Source organism: Punica granatum, chromosome 3 (genome assembly GCF_007655135.1).
Source record: "Punica granatum isolate Tunisia-2019 chromosome 3, ASM765513v2, whole genome shotgun sequence".
NCBI classification, from domain to species: domain Eukaryota; kingdom Viridiplantae; phylum Streptophyta; class Magnoliopsida; order Myrtales; family Lythraceae; genus Punica; species Punica granatum.
Genome location: NC_045129.1, coordinates 12536486 through 12555148, shown reverse-complemented (window position 1 = coordinate 12555148; position 18663 = coordinate 12536486). Strand labels below are relative to the sequence as shown.

The 18663-nt window shown below is 35.9% G+C and overlaps 2 protein-coding genes across 2 annotated transcripts; one reads left to right on the top strand and one right to left on the bottom strand.

Annotated features, from left to right (window-relative positions):
- Positions 1-1031: 1031 nt before the first annotated feature.
- Positions 1032-6077, bottom strand: LOC116201890. Its single transcript, XM_031533341.1, has 13 exons — positions 5910-6077; positions 5562-5822; positions 5264-5393; positions 5043-5145; positions 4243-4366; positions 3615-3680; positions 3430-3468; positions 3248-3328; positions 3066-3113; positions 2545-2595; positions 2389-2457; positions 1758-2024; positions 1032-1464 (listed from the first exon to the last, which is right to left on the bottom strand). The coding sequence occupies exons 2-13, from the start codon at positions 5736-5738 to the stop codon at positions 1213-1215; spliced, it is 1407 nt and encodes a 468-aa protein (XP_031389201.1). The 5' UTR covers positions 5739-5822; positions 5910-6077; the 3' UTR covers positions 1032-1212.
- Positions 6078-11486: 5409 nt separating this feature from the next.
- Positions 11487-16016, top strand: LOC116201506 (isoeugenol synthase 1-like). The gene is made up of 5 exons (XM_031532769.1): positions 11487-11681; positions 11785-11919; positions 12081-12309; positions 12415-12618; positions 15350-16016. Exons 1-5 carry the CDS (start codon positions 11487-11489, stop codon positions 15547-15549), a joined length of 963 nt encoding a protein of 320 aa, XP_031388629.1. The 3' UTR covers positions 15550-16016.
- Positions 16017-18663: the final 2647 nt, after the last annotated feature.

Below are 18663 nucleotides of genomic sequence, written 5' to 3'. Positions count from 1 at the left end.
CACAAGACAATATTAAATGGTTCTTTCTCACAATGACGTAGTCCATGGTGCAGAAGAATCAATTAGATTATCACAATAAGAAACAAATATGACAATAACTCCAGTGATTAACACTCATTCTCTTGTTTGTTACGATGTGATTGGTGTTTTCTCTTGATGAAGTAGAATTAGCGAATCATTGAAAAACTTTTCTAGATTTACATGAAATGCCTTCTACGATTTCCAACTAAGCATATTCCACCTGAAGATGAACGATAAGGAACAACTATAGTCTTCCAAAAATCTCTCAACCACAACTTCATTACTTTCATTGAGGAAATTTTAGTGATCCTACTTTACTACTAGCGGGGGGAAGTAGTAATAAAACCGCAGCAAATGAATAAATGAGTTTATAAATCCACTGAAAAAATAAATGAGTTTGTAAACACATAGATAATGGACATTATTTATATAATGAAAGAATCTTGTTAATTTATTTTCGTCACGTCAATTTTTTTTTTTTAATATTATCTCAATTTTTGCTCAGGTAAGAATCCTCTGTCGACAAATATTTAACAAGGCAACTTGTTGACTCATTAGAGGGTGGAGCAATTTCTATCCCTCAATAAAGCTTTTTAGGCAGATGAAAGTACCTTCATTGGACTCAAAAGCTTATTAAGCGATATTTTGATCTAGTATTTTTCCTTCATTTGGTCATTGTGGGTTTTCCTTCTCCGACTTTTTCTTTTGCTTTATTATTTTTATTATAATTATCATTTAACAGGAATATTCCATCGGAATATCTAAGAATCCCATTAGTCAAAAGAGTCAACGGGCTCAGTGTCATTTGATTGAAAGAACAGCTACTTTCTGTTTTGTTTGGCCAAGCTATGAGAACCGCCGGCGACCACCAGCAAACCGCTCCCCCTGAATCCTAGCTCGTCTTGCTTTACTAGTTTCTGCCGGTCCCTTTAAGTAACTAAATCATAGTCCGCCGCAGATTCGAGAACAATTTCCCCTAAACACTTCAAACCCCGGAAAATATTCCCACAGGCCAAAGCTTATAGACAGTTAAATAAAAGCGCTCACCCTCTACGACCGAACCAGCAGAGTGAAATAAGTAGAGGAATAGACTATTATACAGCAATAGCAGAAAAAATGGAGAGGCAGACACAATTTTCGCATCTCCCAAACGACAGCTCAATCAATCATACAGTTGAGCGAGTTTCTACATCAATTATACATTGAAGCCTGTGGCTTCGGGGGCAAGTGGTATGAGTTGCCAAAGTTGATCGGAGAATGCGAAAGAGGATTCCACCTGTCGAATATTATGCGACCCCCACGGCCTATTCTTCCATGGAACTCAACTGCAGCGCCGCCGCTGCTCTTTGCTCCGGGCACGCGGGATGGAGGTACGATATGGGCTGCTGCCAGTTTCTCAGGGATAAGAGGTTTCGTGAACAAGAGAAGCGGCTCAAGAGGATCCTGCAAAGTGCAATAATCAGATCCAGTTACATAAGAATCGTGAACCAGAAAACGGCTATAGGAGGAAGCATAAAGAGGAGGAACATCCGAAAAATCATCCTAATTCATTAAGCCGAACAGAACCGACTCAATGAATTAAATCATTGTTCTATCTCTAGTCTCCCCTCCCTCGCTCTGTTCTTAAATGAATTTTGAGCACTTCTTTAATATAATTTTATCAGAGGCAGCCGGAGTAAAAGCCATGGGCAATAACAGCAAAAATGTAAGAGGAAGAAGAAACAATGATATATCACCATTTTATGAAGCCATCTGTTAGTGTTGGGAATAAATCGCCGCCTAAACTCTTGCTTTGGGACGCCAGCAGGAACCACAACAGGGTGGCCAGAGTCCCTAAAATTCTGTGCTGCAGCTGAAGCACGTGGAGTTGACGTTGGACGAGGACGAAAGTTTGCCACGTCATCTGAGTCCATAAACTCCTCTTCGCTCGAACCAAACTTGTTAGAGAACGCTGGGAATCCCCCAGGTACATCGAAACTGTCCTCTACGAGCTCAGTCTCATGCTACAAGAAGTCCACATTGCACAATCCGATCATCAGAGAGTATTAATCATCCCAATTGAACAGAACATGCTTGTTGAAAGAGACACAGTCAAATGTCTTAAATAAGAATACAATAAGCCAAACATCTACCATAAGTCATATCTACTCTGAGAAGCAAACAAAATCATTACATTTCAGGTTCATCTCCATATATCAAAATATAACATCAAGCAGACAAGACTATTCTGGAAGGGCTGAAAGAGGGTGTATGCAAAAATAATTTGATCCAAATAAACCACGTTCTACATACAAAACAAGTCCAAAAAAGACTTTAGCAGCCATGGGAGGAAATTGCAAGAAAAGGTAAAAGAAACCAAAGTCATACCTTGTACTTCATTTGGAGCCTCTGAAGACTTACTTCGGTCTCCATCGCATCCCGCTTTCTCTCTTCTCGCTGCATTTTGCAGAAGTTGTTCATATATTTAACAATTTCGCAAGAGCAACCTACTTTGTTCTATCATGTAGAGCGCATGCTGTGTACCTTAATCAGTGCCTCAAGAATTACTTTGGCCTGTTCCAGATTGCGCCTGACCTGAGAATTGAGAAGGGCAGTTTGCAAAATGAGTGACAAATCCTTAGGACTGGAATAAGAGGCTAGAGAACTTCCCGAGATATAGTAAAAACGAACCATTGCCAACATTCCAAAAAAGGGTGTAATGGCTAATATTAATCATCGCATACTTAAAAACTCAAGTTAATGGTTCAAGCTTCAATATCTTCTTTAGCCGTCAATTTACGTGTAGATCTCATCACTGCTGAATCTCTCCACCCCCAACCAAAAAAACCAAAAAACAAAAAAACAAAAAACAAAAAAGAATGATTTGCCTTAATAAAAAGAAATCCCTCCTGCAAAATTTCATAGTTCCTAATATGCTCATGCATTAACAGGAATGACCATATGGACACCTCCAAAGAACAAGGACGAGCATTTCAAAAAGCTCATTCACTAGAATGTATACAATTGGATAATGCCTGAAACATCATAAGATCCAAGTGACTAACCTGACGAAGCTTTTCGAATGATTGTACATTATTTTCTCTCCGTTGCATCTGTCAAAAAAAACAAAAACAAGAAGGAAATAAAATACTTGGGGTTCAGGAGGCTCTTAAAGGCAGCCTATATATCAAAACATAAATATGTGAAAGAATCAACAACTAGAGAAGGCTATATGGTTATCACTTACCCTCCTTGTATGTAGTCTATGGGCTTTCTCTCGTGGTCTAAACACATTATACGGGTTGGTGTCATTAACTGGAGGCGGAGGCTGTTCAAAGAATAAAATAAATATCATTTATCATTTGACAGGATATATAGCTAATCCAACAACAACTTATATAGTCACACAGATTATGTTCTCATAATCACCTGCAGCCGACGGAGAATTGGTTTTTGCCACCGCTCACGCTGGCCCAAGAAGAAAAAAGCGTTAGTAACAATGAATTATACAGGCACCCAGATTAAAAGATCAAATAAAATTCTGGGAATGCTCTTATGTACAAGCATGAATTGATACGTCAATTTAGAAATTCCCTACTCAGCACAATATTTACCTTTTCTTTCCAATAGGAATATGCAGATTGAAAAACTACATGTTTGATGCCCTGAGCCTGTAGAGCCTGCAATATAATAGGAAACATAAACACCAAATCATCAAAGAGGGAACTAAATACACATTGCCATGATACTTTAATAAACAGCTACTGATAGTCTTTACTAGCAGTGAGCTTAAGAAGAAAAAGATAGTCTTTGACATCAAGTATCTTTATACTATTTGCAGAAAAAGAAAATAGCTTCCAAGAAATGAGAGTATCATTTTTCAATGTAAATGAATTTGACAATAAAGAAAACTTGACTGAAATTAGAAATCTAAACTCGACTAGGATCAGTGTTCGGGTTGCTGTCCAATAAAAGAGAAATGCAACACAGTTTTACTAGTTGCGGGAATTGTTACAGTTGACATCTCCAATCTTGTGAATTTCATATGAGGCACAGATGGAGCAAGAACAGCCGATGACTTTGTCAACTATTAATTGTCAGATCTCTTAAGCAACACATATGACATAACAGAGCTAGATCAGTCATATTTAGTCAGTCTGAGCAAAATATTATTAACCCTTACAGAATAAATAAAGGGTATCACTAAATTCCAGTATGGAAAATGAGTCAAGAGGAATTTACCTCAGCAGCTGCATCGAGCTGCAAAAGTACGGGAACTTGTGCACCAAAGGTAGGTGTTATAACTCCAGCTCTTTCTCTAGCCTTATGATCCAGTACCTCAAACTTAAAAAGAAGGTTTTCAAACCTGCACCAAAGAGAGAAACAGCAGCGTTGAATAAATATGAATGCTGATAAACATTTATATCCTCTATTATTAAACATATCTGAATTATAACCGTGTTAACTCAAGCTTATATAATATGGTCAGGCACCTGTTGCACAGAGATGGTAGTGAAGTTCAGTCTGTTTATGGTTAAAATGACCAGGGAACTTTCATCCAACAGGAATATACTTTTTCCACTCCCAATAGTAAAGATCATTAAAAGGCCACAAATATCGTTTACTCTGCAATTCTACATGACAAATAAAAGCACCAAAATGTACTCTGGAATCAAAGTTCAATGACCATATCAGTAACAAATGTAAATCCATTTGTATCCTGACTGCAAAAAAACTTTATGATATTCAGTCTAAAATTTGACGCTATCAAAAGACATTTTCACGGAAAGAACATCATCTTAGCAGTTTCTGATTGTCTTTCATCCAAACTCCATGCAAAGCTCTTAATTCTGGATCTCCTATGCCTGCTCTGCCCAATCAACAGCCATTTCCACTATATTCTTATTTATAGTATTTATAGGCCATTATGGCCCCTCAAGAGCCAATAGAATGCCAACTCTTATGCATATATCTACACCTTAGAATCTCCAACTAGTTACTTCTGATTGCTAGCCAGGATAATCCAGAGTTTGGTCGGTTACCTATCAGGCGAAAGGGTCTTCTTTTCTCGATTAAACTGTTGAAGCCAATCCTCGTCCTCATTGTCCAAGTCATACTCAACAAATTCCCCAAGCTCAGCCCTTGCTGCAACAATTTACCTAAGTTTTAAAATGCTATAGCTATTAAATAGTGACAAAGAAAAAGAAACTCCACGGTTCTCTGAAATCCCAAAAACAGGAAAAGAGATATGCAGCTTCCAGACCTCCTCTTCCGCGTAAATATGATGTGGGTTGAGCGAATGTGCGTGAATAATCTCTTTCATAGGTATCCACAACAACGAATTGAGGAGTCGGTATTTCGGAAGCCAACTTCTTGGCAGGTGTTGGGGCTACCTGTTAAACAAATAACCAATTGTGTCAACACCCCATATGACAAATTCTCTTAAATCCCAACAAAATACGTCAGCTCTACTCTCCTGCAGTGGTGTCAGACAAACATTTTACAAAACTGAAACATGTAACCAAACTTTGCCACAGCTAAGGAAAACGTAAGAGTGGCACCTCAATGTTGTTGCCAACGTTAAAGTCGGAGTCAGCAGCAGACAGCCGCAGCAGCTGGGAGCTGCGAGTGGCTGAGGTAGTGGGGGTGTCATCATCCTCGAAGTCTTTCACAGACTTAACAATGGGGAGCTTCTTGTGAATGTCGAGAGGACGGGGCCTGAACGATAGCCTACTCATCTTCTAGCAAACGTCATTCGCTGCCCGTCTCCCAGGCAACTGATCAATTCACCGGTTCAAAATCACCGCCCGTCACGGAATTCTCTGAACCTCGACCAATCACAACAAAATCAGGTCAAAATCCCTAATTCGCGGAAACCCTAGGTGGTAGAAGACACCATGCTAACAGACCTGAAGGGGAACAGCGCATGCAATCCGTCCTCGCGGGGAGAAATCTACGCCGGCGCCGGAATGTCGGAATGTCGGAATCTCTGAATTGGTCGTCCCCGCTGTGACAAACGATTGTGAAGTCGGGGAGTGGCGGAAACGCCGGCAGTTCCTGAATTCACCGTACCGGAGGGAAAACTTTGTACGATGTTTTCCAGACCGGTTACTGAACCGGGCAACTGTGCGGGTGCGGGGTGGCCGTTAACCAGTTGCACGTCCGGTTCAGCTGTTTTTTATTTGTGGCGAAATGGGCCGCCCAATTCAATTGTCTTGTTTCTAATACTTGGAATTTGGAAACATAAAAAAAAAAAAGCTAAAATATCCTAAAAAATAGAGTTTGAGTATTTGAATGGAAAAAATACACACCGGAGGAGATTTATCTAGTAATGAATTGACCCAATTCAATTTAGATTAGTCGAGACTTATTAGAGTTTCAGATATCAATATGTACATCAGAAAAATAAAAATAATTTATATATAAAAAAATCAATGATATTCAAAATTTTCAAATACATTTAAATTTTTTATCTCGAAACCAAACCCATTTATGGTTACCACTCTATTAAATCTTTTTATATTTTCTAAGATGTTAACTATTATATATTTATTAAGGGGCCGTTTGGATTCAGAGTTAAAGTTACTTTGATTTTGATTTTGATTGTGGAAAAGGACAAATGAAATATAGTTATAAATTTGACTTGGGAAACGTGTGTTTTTGTTGTGTAGTGTGTTGAGTTAAAGTTAAAGTTAAAGTTAAAATCAAATTCTTTGAAAATAAACGGGCCGTAAATATTTTAAAAATGTTACAGCAAATTTCGAAAAAAATAACACACAGGATGGTGGGGGTGGAGTGCTTTCAGAGCCTCCGCTTTCAATTGCGGTCACCGGAGGCATGAGAGACCGCTCAAATCCTGGTTGGATGTTGGCTAGGCATACGTTCTCCACCCACATTTTCATTCTCTCTTGTTGGGAGTCGGTGTTAGGTACGCTCACCTCATATCATTCACTCTTTATGCTCTCTATCTTTCAATTTTTTTTTCGGATTACAAATGAGGTCCAATGTCTAGTACAACGAAAGATAAATTCTAAATAATTAATAAATGGACACGGATAGTCTCATTAAGTATCGAACTTGTAACATCCGGATCAATAAATAAGAACTTGTGGCATTACGTAATATCATCTTTTAATAAATTTCTTTTTTTTTCCTCTTTCCCTGTCGCTGGCCGCTCACATTGATTCAGACTCTGGCAATCTTTAAGGCCTTGGATGACCTCAGTTGGTCGATGAGGGAGTTGGCGGACTCCTACCCTCGTATTAGAAAAAATTGTAAATATATAAGTGAACCCTTGAAACGCACTAGAAAGAATACTAATGTCTCCGTTATTATAAAACCCAAAGATCTCATTTGTTATTACTTTTGCATCTCCAAATTGCCCATGATACAATATGTCGTTCTGATTAATTGTAATTACTAAATTAATAACAAGTTAGGAATTTCATTATATATAATAACTCCCAATTGCACTCACTGACTTTTCTCTCCCCTTTCTACATCTTTATCTCGATTTTCATGCCCTCTCTCTCTCATCTTGCACATCTGCGTAATATACAAATCAATGTATAATATATAATGGTCAGATCACTGACCATAACTCGTCATCTGTGCTAAAAACGTAAACCGCAGCTCCTCATTCACAGAACTTTCCTATGCCTTAACTTAGCATTTATTAATCACGAGCGCCATTTAATACCTAAAAATATTTTTCAATATTCATATAAAATTTTTAATTTTGCAAGTGGTTAATCACTCTTTAACAAATATGAAAGAGCTTCTAGAAAATATAAAATCGTTTCCAATCCTCACTTTAATATTAAATACTCTTAAAAATAACAAAAGATCTCACTATTAAAAAAATCATGATATTTGAATACCAATAAAAATTAAAAGATAGTATCTTGAAACGAGATAAATAATCTTTGAAAAATAAAAATGGAACATATTTGAGTTTGATTAATCTCAATTTGATTTTACGAGCCAATCTTCGTATTCTTAGTGAATAAAAGTCTATTTCACGGGTAAAAAAATTATGTGTAAAATTTGATTAGCAAAAATATAGTACTAAAATTTTCAAAATAATTAAACAACTATCAATGACTCATAGTTTTTTTTTACTTGAATAATTGGCATTAATTTGACTAAAAATTTTATTTGAATAAAAAATTATGTCAAAATATTATTAAAGAAAAAATTGACAAATTGTTGTGAAAGAATTTAGAAATAAATCATAACTAGTAAAAAGAAACGTGTTGCACGTGGTTGTTCGTTATAACAACCCACAAACCAATATTCCCGTATCCAAGATATAATTATAGTTAGCTTTTGTCAGGTAAACGTAAAAAAGTGAAGCGTTTTTCAAAATATTGATGACAAACAAATTATAATGCATTTCACTGTGATCTAGTTAAGTATAATATTTATAACTTTATGTCGCGTAACTTCTTAAATTACAATACTATACTATAATGTTCTTGCTAAACACCTATATTGTCATATAAAGTATCAAATGTAATCCACGAACAAAATTTAGTTAGGCGCCATTAGGTAATAATATATGGATACTTGAGTTACAATTAAATGTAATAAAATTAACTCATTTTATATTTACCAAAAAAAAAAGAATTAACTCATTATGTTATATCATATATATTAATTTTCTAAGATTGATTAGTTGAGATCTTATAAATTTATTAGCTATGTTATGATGTTATTTTCACATCTACAGGCACATACATTAAGTTAGTCTATATACGCCGAATGGTAAAAGTAGTCTAAAAACGTTAAATGAATTAGAATTCTCATAAAAAAGATGAATTATCATTTGTTTAGATACATTGAATATTTAAAAATGGTCTAGATATATTGAATATGTATATAGTAGAAATTGAAACATGTCTTACATACATTGAATGGTAAAAATGGAATTATATATGCCGCGTTTGGTTTCAAAGTATGATTTTAAAATCAGATTTTGATTTTAAAAAAGAATGGAATAAATGGTTATGTATGGAGTCCACCATTTGACTTTGTATGAGTTATTTTTTTGTTTTGTTGTGAAAAAAAATAGTGGTATAAATGAGGCTCACATTTTGATTTTGTATGAGTTATTTTATTTTGTTGTGGGTAAAATTAAGTTAAAGTGTTATTTTAAAATCACATTTTGAAACCAAATAAGCCAATAAAATCTAGAAACACTCCAATGAGTTCCGTACTTTTATAATAGTTATAGGTTATAGATATAAAGATAAAGATGGTAGGTTTCGATACAACACACGTTAATGGAAAGTTGAGTAAATGACTCAATGCATAAGATAACAGAACAACTATAACTAAATTCAACTAACATGCAAACTAAAGTATAGTGTTTTAGGGATAATTGCAAAAGTGTTCAACCTTTCAGCAAATGAAAAATCTATTATCACATTTCAATTGTTGCGAACAAGGGCCTAAGGTTTCAAAAATTTGCCAAAACGGGACTCTTACAAATTATTTATTTTACTTGCTCTGCTATGTCAAATTGAGATACTTGAATAGTCAGTATGGGTCACCTCTGACCTCCCCTACCTTTATGGAGGCAATTGTCAAGGTTTATTCATGAGTATAAAAATGGGATGATTAAAAGAGAGTTAATAAAGGGTTATGAAAAATTCCATTAAACTGGGGAGAATTGAGTTCAAAATTTAATTCTAAATTAAGACTAGTACTACTGTACTCGACTCCATTTGAATAATATGTCTTACATAAAAATTAATTTTTAATAGAAATATGATAGGATTACATCGATTAATCATGACATGAGGCATCGCCAATAGTCCTTTAATGTCAGTCAGGACGGTAGCGAGTGTCAGTGGAGGAATTGGTAGGTATAGACTAGAGAGATTAATCTATGCCAAGTATTGAATTGGTAGGTATAGACCCAAAATTTCTCTTGGATCTAGGTTCAAGGTCAAGATTGATATCACTGCATTAAATTATCATTATAATATATAAAAGTTGAAAATGACATGGACGCTCTATTTAAACATGATTTTGGAATCTTTAGCTCTATAATGAGTGTCCTTATAGTTCCACTCAACAGATATTGCCACATTTTTTTAATTGGATCAAATTCAACGAATGATTTCTAATTAATCAATATTATACATATTAATTAATTATTATGATTCTTTCTTAAATAATGAAAAACTTAACATGAGATATATAGAAAAGATAGAGATAAGAATTTTTTTAAGGATTATTTATATATCCGCATAATTAATTAATTACGACCATGCATATTTTATATAGATATATACTTTAAAGTTAAATTTGTCATTTTTAGTTATAAAATAATATATTATATTTGAACTTTTAATCTTATTAACATTTTATAATTTTGAAAAAATATATTCAATCTTGTATTTCACCAAATTTTCCGTGCAACACAGGGGTTTTGCCCTAGTTACTTTTAATTTGAATAGTAATATATGTTATATACGGATATATGGAGTTTTACTTCTTCCCAATTCACCTTCAACCTTCCTTTCGTTCTTTCTTTAGCTTCTCTTTTGCCACTCCTTTTTGGGCTATACTTGACTCTTCACGGACTGAATTGAATGAAAATAGGATTACATAAAATCGATAATTCATGACACCAGGCATAGTTAACACCTTTTTTTCCCCTTCCGATTAGAAAAGATGTTCATGATTTCGATAAAAGAAAATATAAATCTAAATAAAGGGGTACACATTACCTTACGGATGTGAAATCTCTTAATTCAAAAGCAAGAAAGGGAGCCACTGCCCCTAATTTTCTCTAGCCAACAGTTCTTTGATGTCGATCTGGATAGTAACTAGTGTCAGTCGAGGAATTGGTAGGTATAGACGAGATAGATTAATCAATTCCAAGCGTTGGATAAATTCCTTATATAAAGTCCACTCGACCGATAAAATTCCTCAACAACCCTATTTGGGCCGAAGTTTCCTACCTCAGCCTCAAAGAGTGAAATTGAATGTATCCGTGTCAACGGTCGTTATTCTTTTCGCCCATTGGGGGGCCGTTAGAAGTATCTGTCAGTTAAATTAAATTTGATCAATTTTGTTTACTTACGCACTGGTGCAATTCACAAACCCAGTTCTTATTTTCCTTCTGCTCTCCTATGCATGTCTGCTGGAGAAAAAAGACTAACTATTAATCAAAAGATAATGTAGTACAATGATAAAAGCACTCACCTGTCACTTAAAAGTCACAGATTTAATATCTACTGTGACTACTTTATTAATTATTTGTACTAGACCTTGTACCTCTTTTGTAATAAATAAAAGGGAATACTTATTCAATTAGTTTCTCAGGCCTCCCTATATAAAGGACCAAAACTTGCTGCTGGTTATATGACCAATCTGTAAGAGAGACATATATAGAAGTAATTACAAGAATTATCAACTGAAAGCTTATAGCATAAATCGCGTCGGTTTCTTTTCTGGATCCTTTTCTCGTTAAGATGGCAACCGTGACGAGCAATAAGATACTGATATTCGGAGCGAGCGGATATCTCGGTAAATTCATGGTCAAAGCCAGCGTTTCCATGGGCCATCCCACTTATGCATATGTTCGCCCCATAGGCAATGCTGGTGGCGACCCTTCCAAGCGGCTTCTTCTCGAGCAGTTCGAGTCCGTGAATGTCACCGTGATTCAAGTAATCAAATGGAAAATCTGGTTTAAAAGTCGCGATTCTTGAGCCAGTTTGATGGATTTATTATGATAAATCTCATTGCTCCTTGTGTGTTTCACTTGAATAGGGTGGACTGGATGAGCATGAGAAGCTTGTCTCTGTAATCCGGCAGGTTGATGTCGTGATCTGCACGCTTCCCGTTCCTCAGCACCTTGAGCAGATGAAAATCATCAGAGCCATGCATGAGGCCGGCAACGTAAAGGTAACTCAGGCTGTGTCTGAATTGTTATAGACTCACTGTGGCGCCACCTCTATCTATACTAGTCATTTGTCGATCACCTTCCGCGATCATCTGATTCATTGTAGAAACATGTGTGATGAGTAGTACTTCTGCTTTGTGTGCATACGTATAATGTATACCAGAGGTTCATCCCGTCCGAGTTTGGGAACGAGGTTGACAGGGTGAGTGGGCTACCACCTTTCGAAGCTTTGCTTGAGAACAAGCGGAAGATAAGAAGGGCGACCGAAGCTGCTGGGATTCCATACACTTATGTCTCTGCAAACTCATTCTCCGCGTATTTCATCGACTACTTACTTCATCCTCATGAAGTGCGCGATGAAGTAACAGTCCATGGAAGTGGCGAAGCAAAAGGTGGTATAATTTCTCATCTCATGATAAATAATATATATGAACTCGTGCATGTCTTTATATTACTGAGTCTGAGACTACCTATATGTCCTCCGAACTCGACCACAGCTGTCTTGAACTTCGAAGAAGACGTCGCCGCATACACCGTGAAGGTGGCAACGGATCCGAGAGCAGCCAATCGTGTGATCGTCTATCGACCTATCGGAAACATTGCATCCCAGTTAGATCTGATCACCTGGTGGGAGGAAAAGACCGGACGTACGCTGAAGCGGGTCCACATCCCAGAAGAGGAAATAGTGAAGCTTACAGAAAGTGAGTATGGCTTATTTGATTTCTAAATTCGATTTTAAGATTTTAACTTTAACTTTAACATTACGCACTACATAACAAAAGTCAACAATATAATTATTATTTTTCTATTTTTTTTCAATTTTTTAACCATTCAATTCAATTTTTAATAATAAATTCTCTCGACTATTCATTATTTTTTCTATAATTCAACAATATAATTATTACTTTTTTCAACTATTCATTACTTTTTCACACATTTTCTTATAATTTAACATCACAATCATTACAAATTAATTAAAATAAAAATTTAACTCAACTCAACTCTAAAACCAAACACACTATAAATTTTTCTTTTCACTGTACCGGGCATTAGCCCCTTTGCACCGAAAAGAAGAAGAAGAAAATGAGTAAATTCTCTGTCCTTTTCAATTTTTTAGGAGGTCAAATAATCTTTAAAAAACGGTGATTTTCTCTGTGCAAGATTAGTTATTTTCCTTTATTAGCCGCTAGATTTTTATTTAATTATATTAGACTTATGAACATCTTTTTTAACAAAAAAAAACATAGTAATTTTTCTGGGTTATAAGGGAGAGTTATAATATAGAAATTCTAATAGCTAATAAAATTGTATGAGTAATTCCGGATATCGAATTTGAAATCTTTTGATTATCATGTGAGAGTTTAGTATAAAAAAAATAGAAATCTTGATAGCTAAAAACATACACCAGTAGTCGCACCACGAATATTAAACATGAAACTTCTTCGTTATGTAAAATTAAACGCGATTACTTTGCCTATATTAGACGTGTAATATTGCGTTATATCCTCTTTATTAGAAAAACACATGTTTTTACTTTGCATGTTTAATCAAAATTACATATGCTTTTTTATTTTGGATAAATTACACCATATAACACAATCTTTTTAAAATTTTCACCAAATAATACACTTTATGACATTTTCATTGAATCGCATTATATTTTGAGAATTTTTCGTGGTATAACACCATATTAATTTTCCGTCAAAAGCTTAAGGAAAAATTGACGTGGCTAACAATTTTGGCTTACCCGCGTACAGCGAGACAAGTTGTGGGTCCTAGCTTAACTATGTTAATCAAATAATTGTTAAAAAACTGAAAGAAGATTAGACCCTTAAAGGAGGAGGGGGCACGGGCGGCCACCGCTCTAATTGGGATCACTGGAGATCTTAGTGGTTGCCGGTAACATTGATTGAATGTTGGTGGCCGCAATCAAGGACCCCATCGCCGGAATCCAAAACACTCAAATTTAGGGTTATTTGATTCCAATAGTATGGGGTTCTCGATTGCGGCAGCCAACCCCCTAAATCAGGCGTGCCGGTGGCAAATAACTCACCATCGATCCCAATTTTGTGCAGGGAAGGGGGTGGTGAACTCCAAATTTAGGATTATTTAGATTTAGACTGTCGGGTGCCGCCTCGATTTGGCCCCCTCTCTTTTTTCTCAAATCACATTCACTGGTGTGCCAGTGAGATTGGGAGGGAGAAGGGTGGCCGCAATCGAGGCCCCCGCAGTCGGCCTCCATTTCCTTTTCCTTACATGTTCTCTCTCTCTCTTAAATATCTAGTGTTTGTCCGGTGAGGCCCCCACTGCCCTTGTGAGATCGTCAATGACCACTTATGCACGGCTACCTCAATTGGACAGCTAGGGTTTCAATTGGGCTCCTTTAAGGGTTTCATTTTTTTTTCTTTTTTTCTCCTCGGTTTTTGTTTATTTTTAATTTTTTTGATTAAAAAAAATTAAACCGAGGCCCTCAAAATGTCAAGTTGTGCACGTCAAGCATTTGATCAACGTTCTATACCATGAATTTTTTTTTTAAATATCATTTGATCAAGTGAAAATGTCATGATATGTGTTATTGGAAATTTTTCAAAATATTGGTGTGCAATTTACCATTTTATTTTTACATAAAAAATTTGTGCAATTCATTTAATTTTTTTTTATTTTGTACTATTTCAAATTCTATCCAACTTTCAGTTAAATAATGACGCTGCCACTCCCGCAAGGTATGAGTTTCCACAATTCTTAATCTATTCGATGTTCGAGAATTGAAAAAAAAAACTGAAAAAAGGGTAAAACAAAAAGAAAATAAAAAACACATATCGTTGACTTGAACTAAATTAATTTGGACCCGTTAAAATTTTAAATTTTAAATATCAAAATGCACTCTAAATGACACATATTGAATGGGGATAGGAGAGGGTGGCGATGGCTTGCCATCATTTCCGCCTCCGACGAGGCTGTTGAAGATTTTCGAGACCAGCAACAGCGACCACTCGCCACTGACAATCTCATCCGAGGCCGCGGTGGCCCAAGCATGTTACCACCGCCATCTTCTCTTCCCCGTCTGATCTGCATTTCTCAATTTCTTTATTTCCCATTTTTTTTCTTAATTTCTTAATGTTGAAAACCAATTGATTAGATTAAGACATGGAAAGTCATCTCACATAGAAGTGTTACGTCATTTGTTAATAGAAAGATGGATGAAATATTAAGGATGGATAAATCTGAAAAAATATGAAATTAAGTTATCAAAAATAAAAAGTGTGGATATATATAGATTTTAAGACAGAGAAAAACTGTATTATTTTTAAGTTTATTTGCCCTTTTTTTATTTTATCTTACAAAATTTCATTTCATGAAGCAAATAATCAAAAAAATTGTTTTTCCTTGGTTTATATTAATTTTGTTGATTGTGGTTCTTTTTCTGTTCAGCTTTACCGTTTCCAGAAAACATACCAGTCGCGATCCTCCATAATATATTCATCAAAGGGGACCAGATGAACTTCAAGCTCACAGAGGACGATCTTGAGGCTTCCCGATTATACCCCGATCACAAGTACACTTCGGTCACCGACCTGCTCGATCAATGCCTGTTCAATCCTCCGAAACCCAAACTGGCATCCTTTGCTTAGCCCTTGGGGCTCTTTCAACAGATACTAGTTGTTGCTACTGTTACGACTTACGATAAGTTTGGCTGGAGATCGAGTAGCTAGTCTCCTCATTAATGGTCTATATGTACTTTCTTGAGTGTTATCATGATACCACCTGATACGAGCGGCATGCGGACAGGCTTGCAAGGGCTCTGCCAACCTCGTAAGGGATCGGCTCCCTTCTATTAAGACATATCGTTATAACCATGTGCTCTGATACCAGTTGGATAAATTTTTAAATAAAAATGAGCTTAATTCGGACTCAAGCTCATATGCAACCCAAAAGCTTAAGCCAATGGGTTACTGGGCCTTTGTCTTTTATAAACTTTTCCCATATTTTCTTTTCAACCGATGTGGGACATTGTGTCCTCTCACATCACCAATTTTTCTCCGACATTAGGCTGTCCATACTCCGCCTATATTGTAATATGTAAGTTTCTTGGACTTACATCCCCGTATAATACGCCATAAATTTTATAATATTATTATCTGAAATAAAACTAAAACTCTTGTTTAGTGTGGATAAGTGTGAAGCTACTAATTTTTTGCCTTTTTATTTTGATTTTCTGTTATTTATTCTAATAGTTAACAGAATGCATCTGTCTATAACCTATATGTAATATATAAAAGTCGAAGCACGAAATGTGATAACTTCATTTGAAAAGCCTTAGGTACTAGTAAAATGCCATTATTTTCTCGAATCAATCAATTCAATAACTATCGGCTCTATGTTAAATTGACCTTTCATTTCAGTTCAATGAATTTTACTTATTTTTTTTAGTCATATTCGATGTATTTTAATTATTCGTCCATATTATTTGTATGTAATCATATATATATATATATTTTGAAAAATTAAAAGATTTTTCGATATTTTGAAAGGATTCCTTGATAAAGGTGATATCTTTTTAAGTTCAATATCTCGAATGCCTTATAAATACGGAACGAAAGTTCTTCTTTTTGCATCATCTTTTTATACAAGACAATTTTTCGTACGCTCTAAATCATCTATCTTCTATTTTACCAATACAAATTATAAATTTATAATATATTTTTTATAATAAGGAGCATTCGGGTTTCGCATGACTAATTCTTGCAACCACAAAATGAACTCCCAGCAAACCCATAGGACAAGTCTTCCAGTCACGCATACCATCCCTTGGGTTAATATTATAAGATTATCGACTCTCTATACATATGATATTTCCATATAATCATACGGTTTGATTACATATTGTTTTTGCCATCATGATATTTAGTTCTTTCATAATTTGTAGTATTTATTATGTCTATGTCAGCACCCAATTTCGGTCCATCGGCTCCAAGGGGGTAAAATTGTCATTTTTCTATTTATCACTCTTTTTTTTAAAAAAAAAATAAATAAAATAAAAAAAAATAAAAAAATTAATTAATTAATTAATTAATAATATATATATATATATAATTTAAAAAAAAAAAAAAAAAAAGGAAAGGAAAGAAAAGTCTCGGGCAGGGCCGGGCAAGGCCGGGCAGCATTGACCGGCTGCCCGTGACCCGCCGGCCCTAATTCAAAAAAAAAAAAAAAAAAAAAAAATTTGTTCTGGGCAGTCCGGGCAGGCCGGGCAGTGGCAACTGGCTGCCCGCGATCTGGCCGGCCGCCCAGAATAGGAAATCGCGGATTTCGCGATTTCCTCCCCAAATCGGCTGAAATCTCGACCGAAAATTACAATTAAAGGGGGGAAAACCTAATTCGGCGCGGACACAAAGGAACCCACAGAAAGAAATCGTAAAATTCCTCTCGGATTGGGGAAATTTTGCAAATCGTTGCCCGATCGGAATAACGCCGGAAAACGGTGAAATTGCCTTGATTCCGACCATCCCAGCCATCAGCGAAGCCCAGATCGGAGCCGGCGCGACCCAGGCGGTGCTCAGACCCCTCACCCGATCCTTTTCGCGTCGTCGTCGCGACGTCCAACAGCCGGAACTGCCGCTCGCGGCCGATCGGCGCCGCCAGCACCACCTTCCTTCGGAGCTCCTCACTGACGGGCTTTGGCCCACTATTTCCTTGTTGCAGGTCCAGCCCGTCAGCCCGTCAGCCGCGGCCTAAAGCTTTCCGCGGCCCAAGCCCAGCCCGATCCTAAATCCAGCCCAGCCCGATCCTAAATCCAGTCCAGCCCAAGATCTCTCCGGGCGGTTTCCTCCTTCGGATAGGCTGACCGATCCGATCCGACCCGACCCGTCCGTCCGACAATTTTCGCATATTACAGAAACGCCCCCAAACTTTTGGGTTAGGTAAAAATCTCAACTTAGCGGCATGTTTAGGGCTTTATATTAAATATCATGCTTACTTGAATGATGATGACATGAAATAATTGCTTGTTGTTTGCATAGATTATCAAAATTATACCGAATCCGATTATTCTAATTTTCTGATTTGTTCCATTCTAGTCCTGCAACGAATTTTCATTTTTTTCAATCCTGCCCAAATTCCCAAATCAATTTTAAACCAGTTCCATGGCATTTTCGATATTTCCATCACATCCCTAATTTTTTTCAGAATCAAATACTGCTCCAGAAAACTTTTACATTTGTTTCAATTCATTCCCTGGAGTATTTATTATTTTTTAAAATCAGCCCTAAATTTAAAAATTCATTTCAAACATACTCTGGGCTATTTCATTATTTCTAGCACATCCTCCGAATTTTTTAGAATTTAAAATCGCTCCGATAAACTTTTCAATTTGTTTCAATTTAGTCCCTGCAACATTTATTCATTTTTTTTTTAAAAAAAGCCCTGAATTTCAAAAAAAATTAATTTCAAATAACCCTAGTCCATTTTATACTTTCCCGGACATTCTCCAAATTTTATAGAATTTAGAAAAAAATCATTCTCCAAATTTTTTTGATTTGTTTCAGTTTAGTCCTTGAAATTTTTTTTTTCTGTTGCTTTATTAGTCCTTATTATTCTACGTTATGTTGTTCGATCTTATTGCAAATTTTTCGAGATAACTGGAAATTAGAGTTTATCAGGCGATCTATTATTGATCGTTTCGACGGCTCGAAATCCAAAAAAATAAAATAAAGCATTCAGCAGATTTTAATTAAACTTAATGATTT

Coding starts and splice junctions, on each gene's coding strand:
- LOC116201890 (XM_031533341.1), bottom strand. CDS start 5,738: ATGAGTAGGCTATCGTTCAGGCCCCGTCCTCTCGACATTCACAAGAAG. Junction 5,394..5,561: donor ACGTTGGCAACAACATTGAG/GTGCCACTCTTA, acceptor TTTGTTTAACAG/GTAGCCCCAACACCTGCCAA. Junction 2,025..2,388: donor GGCTCCAAATGAAGTACAAG/GTATGACTTTGG, acceptor GACTTCTTGTAG/CATGAGACTGAGCTCGTAGA.
- LOC116201506 (XM_031532769.1), top strand. CDS start 11,487: ATGGCAACCGTGACGAGCAATAAGATACTGATATTCGGAGCGAGCGGA. Junction 11,920..12,080: donor ATGAGGCCGGCAACGTAAAG/GTAACTCAGGCT, acceptor AATGTATACCAG/AGGTTCATCCCGTCCGAGTT. Junction 12,310..12,414: donor TGGAAGTGGCGAAGCAAAAG/GTGGTATAATTT, acceptor ACTCGACCACAG/CTGTCTTGAACTTCGAAGAA.